The 7,527-nt window shown below is 51.8% G+C and overlaps 1 protein-coding gene across 5 annotated transcripts in view; it reads left to right on the forward strand.

Moving 5' to 3' along the window:
• PHF2 (PHD finger protein 2) overlaps nucleotides 1-4,956 on the forward strand; it is a 101,912-nt gene extending 96,956 nt beyond the window's left edge. For 3 of the 5 annotated variants that reach the window (XM_062585629.1, XM_062585628.1, XM_062585631.1), the window contains 2 exons: nucleotides 1,114-1,375; nucleotides 4,536-4,956. In XM_062585629.1, coding sequence (XP_062441613.1) covers nucleotides 1,114-1,375; nucleotides 4,536-4,624 — 351 coding nt within the window. In that variant the 3' untranslated portion in view covers nucleotides 4,625-4,956. Of the gene's footprint in view, nucleotides 1-1,113; nucleotides 1,376-2,402; nucleotides 2,755-4,535 lie in introns of those variants that run through there. The other 2 variants (XM_062585630.1, XM_062585632.1) reach the window with 2 other exon arrangements.
• Nucleotides 4,957-7,527: the final 2,571 nt, after the last annotated feature.

A 7,527-nucleotide genomic window follows, 5' to 3' on the forward strand; every position in this document is an offset into this window, starting at 1 on the left:
TTACCTTACACAAGGCTCAGCAGTCCCAAGGGAAATAAATGGAATGAAAGTCCAAAAGTGTTGCAATGGATCTGACAATGCCACAGCACAGAGCAGGCGAGGTATCAAAAGTGTGTAGAAGTATGAGAAAGTTTATCTACTGGGTTCTTGCAGACTGAAAGGTCTAAGTGAGTAACAAAAGGAGGCACCCTGAAAGGAGCGTGCATGAACCATATCTTGTCATGTATGTAACAGTCTGACTGGTGTGACTGCTTTGTCTGTGAAAATCAGCTGCTAGGAAGCCTAAGGATTTACTCTTGTAGAATTTTGGTGAACTGTGAGTATCTCTGGGTCAGTTCAGCAAAGATACTGAGGAACTCCTGGGTGTTGATAAGTTTCCTCCAGTATCCGAACAGGTCATAAGTGCCTCGTGCAGGTACACCCCACAAAGGTAACACTCTGCCAGCTGCTAAGGCGATGAGGTCTGCTGAAGCAAGGTTGGCAAGACACCTTCGAGAGTTGATGGAGATGAAGCCGTTGGTGGGGTAGGGCTTTTGTGATGGGTACTGTGAGTAGAAAGGCTCTAAGAGTGTGATAGCAGGTTTTCATCAAGAAGTGAGCTGAAGGTGTACAAGGGAAGCAGGATGGTGACAGATCAATTTTTCTCTCAGTGTGCATGTGAAAGTGCAGTTGTAAGTGGAAAGATGATGTATGTGTTCATCAAAGGGATGTTTAATATCCTCCATGCTATTGCAAAAGAGTATGAAGATACCTGAAGATAGGAGGTGCCAGTTTATGTGGAGCATCGTAAGGTTTGTACATGCAAAAGTCATGCTGGTCTTCCAAGGCAGGGTCCTTTTGGTCCTGGCGAGCTCCTACTCACTGCAGTGTACACAGAGTAAAAAAAGGAGGAGGTTCTGCACAAAGTGCACACATAGATGCAAGAAAGGCAGCGTGTGCGTGCAGCAGAGAGCTGTGAGCGAGATGGTATCGGAACAGACCCTCAGCAATTTTTACATGGCAAACTTCATTGCTTTTCTCATTGTGTCAGGACCCTAAGCAACGCATCTGGCCCTTGCCATAGCTAAAGGTCTGCTGGAGATTAATATGAGCTTCATGTTTGTCATTTTAAAGGAGGAACAAAAAGGCAAGAAGAAAAAAAATACCAAAAAGAAGCTGTCAACCAACAACGCGAACAAACCGGCTCAGGAAGGCAGCTCTCCAGAGCCAAAGCTGGAGTCACATGCCAGCAGCCTCACAGATCACGAGTACACCGCAGGGGCCAGCACCTTTGGGGTCGCCCAGCCTAACAGGGGATCGCAGCCGATGGCGCCTGGTGTTTTCCTCACACAGAGGCGACCTTCATCATCCTCACAGAACAACGCCTCCGCCAAAGGTACCAGGAAACGCCTGGGGTTATGGTGCAGGAATGGGGAAGGGTGACTCAGTCATATAACCCATGCACTTCACAGGGCCTTCACACATTGTGTCTGCCAAGTGTCTGTAAAAGTGTTTTGGCAGATCGAATCTGTTGGAGATCTGGGCCATAGCCTTCATTATTCTGGCACTTTGTGCCCAAATATGCATATTGCTTCTGGGCTGCTTGTTGCAGGGCGTGAGGCATCCTATGCTAGGAAATATTCCTGAGTATGCCAAGTTAACTAGAGCAGATAGGTCCTATTCTTAAGGAAGATGTGCACTGGTCACGTCACAGCCCAGCCTGTCTGATGAAGCCTTGAGATGAATCCATCGTGGCTGTTTTGCCCAGGGTGAGGTCAGGAACTGGTGGTTGTGTAGTGTTTGTATACCAGTACCTATGCCCACATGTAAATGAAGAGCTCCTACCCAGTGAGTGTAGAGCAGTGTGAATCTGAAAGTCCATCTTGAGAGCTGCCACAAGGGAGCAGAGGAATGTCAAACCTCGGGAGTAACACAGCCATGCAACTAAAACCAAGAGAGAGGAAGAGGTCACTTGTCTGCTACGGGGAAAGCATTGTATAGCTGAGGTGATTTTGGAGTATGGGCTAGATCCTCCTATTCTCTGCTTGACATTTGCAGAAAAAAATGTGATACAGGCAGCTGTGTGGGACAGGCAAAAAAGTTAGTCCAGTGCACTGTGAAAATTAAGTGTGCGATCCTGCTGGGAGAGGCCTTGATGTAGAAAGTGAGGTGATGTGGCAGGCAGATGATTTCCCCTATCTTTGAGTGCAGCAAGTCAGAGAGTAGTGCAAGATGTCCTGCAGATCCCTTTGAGAAGTGCCAAGCAGTAAAACATCAGGGCAACTGAATGGGCCATGAAATGGTGTGAACAAGAGAACATGTACAGCCAGTGAGGAATAGGGTCCTGCTAGATGCTGGCCACGCCTGTGCCTATCTGCAGAACCAGACTGAAAAGGAAATACTTGCCTGGAATTGTGTCTTAGTGGTGAAAAGGTGGCATTAGTAAATCAGCTCCAAGCAAGTGGAAGATGTGATGGGAAGAGGAGTGCTGAACGGAGCCGAACCCCAGAGTCCTGGCTGGTGAGTGTGCAGCCCAGTCAGGGCATCGTGAAGGCATACTGAACAGGCATGTGGATCACACCTTTTCCACGATAGCTGAGTCTCCAAAGGAGGGAAGGAACCATGTGCCAAGGAAGTGAGTGACCTCTCAGGGCAAGGAGCACTTTCAGGACCTCCTGTGCTGGGCCTTGGGACAGCTGGGGGTACAAAGGGGACTTCAAAGTATCTCTCTGCATGGAGCACAGGAAAGTTCTGGGACCACAAGATTGGGCACCACTGGGAATGAAGGGAACGTGGAAAGAGATGGTGGGATGAAGCAGAGTTAGAGCTCTGGGGCCATTTTGTCATCAGGAAAGTCAGAGGACTCAGTCTTGAAGAGTGAGGTGAGACATGAGGAACCTTATTTTCCTTAATGTACTGCCATGCTTTTTGTGGTTGTAGAAGCACATGTCTTGTTGAGCAAAGGTATGATGCAGAGGCTCACAGCCTGCCATTTGGTCTGGTAGAAGGTGTCACCCACACTGTCGTGGCCTTTAAAGCTGAGGCTCTTAATGCAGATGGGAAAACTGAAGAGGAGCCAACTCCGCAGATACTGCACGAGTACAGCAATAGCTGCGTGATGGAAAGGGAAGATGATGTGTGAGGTTGTGTTGCACCAGGTAGTTCTTGGTACCTTGGAGATCAATGGAGTTTCTGGCTGTGAATTATGTGGTAGCTGGTGAGAGGTGGGGCAGAGATCAGCTGTGATACTTCCACAAATAGTGGAGAAGACATGTAGGGAACGCAGACCTTACTGTACTGCTCAGCACATGAGCACAGGTCTGCGCTCATGGTGGTGTTTTCCTTTCATGCATGTGGGGACAGGGAAGGTTTCCCACTCCAGATGCTTGGTAATGCCTTGGTGCTAGCTTGACTATGTAGGAAGTAAGTATGTGCTTGCATGTGTGTGAGTGTGTGTGTGCATGCCTTTCCATTGGCCTTCTGACTAGGCTGGATGCAGATGGTCTCTAGTGCTCATGGAAGAGAGGGAAAGAGGAAATGTTGCGGAGCACGAAATAGAAGCTATGATGGTGTGTGGATTGCTCTCAGTGAGGTGGGTGAGGGATAAACCTTCTCTGGCTAGTGCTTGGCCTGGGATTCACCATGGTGTTTATGAGCTCGGCTCTCCTGTGCTCGCAGCTCTCCTGTAGGTCCCCCTTCCAGGGTGTGCAGAACTGTGGGAAAGGTGCCTGAGCGCCTTGGGGAGTGCACATGTGCATGGTGTAGCAGGCATTGTTTGCAAGCTGGCTGTGCATGCTGCCAGGTGGAGGACCTGTGGGGGTGCATGTGTATCGGGAGAACCTCTCCTGTGCGACACTGAGGTATTGGAGTGTGGAGGCTGGACTTTCACTCTGTGGGGAAGCAGGTTACCCATGAGCAATGCCTCATCTGTAATGAATCAGGCCATGTGCAGCCTTGGCATCTGGCAGGGTTAGGGTACAGTGCGAGGGGTCTCACGGCAGGTTCCCAGCAGAGGAGGGGAATGAGTTGCATCTCCACTGTGAGCAGTGTGTTGAAAGGCATGTGTCCCCGGTAGTGGACAGGTAAGTGGCAGGAGATGCCCCCATGATAATTTCTCAGGGCCTACACATTGGGCTTTCCTGTGGGGTGTGCGTAAGGCTGGTTGGTGGTTTGGCAGAGGCTGTGTCGCCTCAGAGGTGCATGTGACATGATACAGGGTGCTGGTGGAGGTGCCTGCATGTTTAAGGGGTGATAGTGGCAGCTGTGACAGTGGAGGCGCTGGGAAGCGCCTTCAGGGCTGGCTGGTACGAGCCGAAGGGCTGGTGTGGGCTTGTACCATGGGAATGGGGTACAAATGGTCATGGGGCTGCCTGGAAGGTGCCAAGAGCCCAGGGCAGCCCATGTGAGGCTGCAGGGGGTGGGGGTGGGGTGGAGAGGTGTGTTGGGGGCTGCATGGGGTGGGAGCTGCGGCACTGTCCCACGCGTGCGGCCCTCTGCCTGGCTGCGCCTGCAGTGGCGTGCTGGGCCCTTCACCTGCTCCTCTGGTCTGCTTCCAGGGAAACGCACGAAAAAGGGGATGGCCACGGCCAAGCAGCGGCTCGGGAAGATCCTGAAGATCCACCGGAACGGGAAGCTGCTGCTCTAGCCGCCGGCGCCGGGAGGCTGCGGCTGGGGGAGCCAGGCGGCCCGCCGCACCAGGAACGCCACCACTTAACTTTTTGCCACCACAATAATAATCCCTTAACTTTCAGCGGTCAGAGTGTACAGAATCCTGCTATAAATATTTTTTAATATAGTTGTCCTTTCTCAGAGTGCTGAGAGTGACTAGTCCGCAAAAAGTTAATACGACTCTGGGCCGCGGAGCAGCGTACCGCCCGGCCCAGCCCGGCGGCGGGCGGAGACGCCGCGTCGCTGAGCGCCGAGCCCGAGCGCGCCGAGAGGCGGCCGCCGCCGCGCCTCTTCCCGCCCCGCGACGGGGTAAGGAGGGGCCGCGGGGGGGGGGAAGGGGAAGGGGAAGGCCGGGCGGTGTGGGGCGGAGGCGGTGGGGCGCGGCGCGGCGCGGCGGCCGTTGGCGGCGGCTGAGCGGCCGTTGGCGGCGGTGCCGCGGCCGTTGGGGCGTGGCCCGCGGGCGGCGGGGGCGGCGGCGTTTGGCTGTGAGGCGGCGCTCGAGGCGCTGGGTGCGTTTCTCAGGCAATCCCGTGTCGTACTTTGTAGATGCGTTTCCCGAGGCATCCTTTTCCTAGAATGTAGCTTGTACATAGCTTTTGGAATAACAACAACTTGTTTTTTATAAGGGGAAAGTCTCTTCGGAGCTTCGTTTGTACGGGCGCGGCCGCGGCCCGGGCAGGGGTGGGGGGCCCGGCGGGCCCACGCTGCCGCCGATACCAGCTCTTTGTGTAACTTCTTGTACGAGGAGGGAGACAGTTATTTTACTAGCACCTTGTGGAGTGTTTCCGTGTTTTGTGACGATGTAATTTATTAATGTTTGTAGCTTTTTATATTTGTACATTTCTTATGGGCTTTGTTTATATACACACATTACCGGGGCGCGGCGCCCGCGGGGAACCAGAGCCACCCGCAGCCGCGGCCAGGACGGGTGAGGGCCGCGAGGGCTGCGCCAGCCTGGGCGTCGCGTCGGCTTTTTTAATTATGATTATTAGTATTATTATTTTTTCGCGACATGTACATTTCTAACAAAGTTTATCGTGGCTATCTATCTATGACGGTGTTTTATTTACCGATTCATATCAAATGCTCTTGTATCGAGTTCTGAAATCTAAGTAAGCCTAGAGCAAAGTTTTAAAAAAAAAAAAAAAGCAAAGTAAACTATTTCAGGTTTTGTATACAACCGCCTGGGCCTGGCCTTTCTGTGGGGTCAGGGATGGGCAGGGTGTGGGTGGGTGGGTGGAGGTGCAGAGGGAGGTGGGGTGGGGACAGAGGCACTGCCTGCTCCTCCGTGTCCTGTTTAGGGGGGAGGAATAGACAGGGGCAGGCAGCAAGGCAGGAGAGGGCCAACAGCCCAGCGTCCCTGTCTGCCCTGCTCAACCTGTCCCCTCAGCACCCTGGTGAGAGCAAGCAGGCAGGGAGCACCACTGCTCCTTCACAAGCACACTGCGGCGTGCTGAGGCAGCACCTGGGACAGCTGTGCCACTTCTCTCTCTTTGCCATACCACCGAAACCAGCTCTGGCTTTTCCAGCATGGGCTGGACTCCCCTCCCTTATTACCCACCCTAGAAAGGCTGTTCCTCAGTTTGCGTATGGGTAACATACCCCATCGTGGACCACCTGTCTGCCCAGGAGTGCTCTCATCACTCGCCCTCCCTAGGATAAGCACACACACTTGGTTTCCCTCTGCTTCTTCCCTGCCTCTTGGAGGCTATCAGCTGCTACAGGTTTCACCTACGTCATCGTTTCCTGTGCCACTTTCCAAATGTTTCTTCATTACCACAAGAGAAACTGAATGTGAAACCCACAGATACACACATGCAGTGCTGCTCTAGCAGTCCTCTTTCCTAACACAAGGGTGTTCACATCTCCCACATCTAGGCTGCTACCTATTACTTGGCAGTACTGTGCTGGCAGCAACATAAGCTGAGACAGCTGACCTAGCCTGCACGCAATTACCATGAATAACAAAAACAGTGAGGCTTGTCTGTTACTCCTCCTGAGGGCCCTGGCAGGCTCAAGGTTAGCAGTGAAGAGTGCTTACCTACAGGTAAGCAAGATGTGGCTTCAGGCCCCAGTCATGTTGTATATGCATGTTCTACTGAGGTAATAGATCATGATGGTAGGGTGGGATAACAGGAATTGCTTCATTGATCACATCTCTTCAAAGAAGTGCCTTTTCATGAAGCTTCATCAAAAGTAATTCCTTAAGCACAGACAGCAGGCAAGGCCAGCTGCTGAGGATTTGTTTTCTTTTTGGGAGGTTTCATCTCTGAAATGCACCTCATGTCTCAGGCCGCAATTGACACACAACAGGGAAAAGCAGAGGCCATGTGTGCACAGGAGAGGTGGTTAGCTGATACTACCTGCAATAGAAGGCATTGCAGAACTGGTCCCAGTTAGATGTGTCATCTTTCAAACCAGGCAACCAGTGATGACACACCAGCAGTGGATGAAGACACTGTTTCCAGGCAAGGCTCTGAGAATCCCTTTTGATTGATTTCAGATCTGAAAAAATGTTGAGAAATTACTTTCAGCCCAGGATAACCACAACTTTTGGCCAAGGACAACATCCACTTCACTGTCCACTTACCTGGCTCATCTATGAGGACGTTGTGGGAGACAAAAACCTTACTAAAACGGAGATTAAACAACATCTACTGCTCCCCCTTCATAAACCATGCCAATCATCTCATTGTAGAAGGCTCCCAAGTTGGTTAAACATGATTTCCCTTTTATAAATCCATGCTAACTACTCCCAGTCACTTTCCTGTCCTTCACATGTCTGGAAGTGCTCTCCAGGATGAGTTGCTCCATCACCTTCCCATTGACAGAGGTGAAGCTCAGCAGCCTTTAATTCCCCAGATTCTTCTTGCCCTTCTT

The sequence above is a fragment of the Rhea pennata genome, chromosome 12, assembly GCF_028389875.1.
Source record: "Rhea pennata isolate bPtePen1 chromosome 12, bPtePen1.pri, whole genome shotgun sequence".
NCBI classification, from domain to species: domain Eukaryota; kingdom Metazoa; phylum Chordata; class Aves; order Rheiformes; family Rheidae; genus Rhea; species Rhea pennata.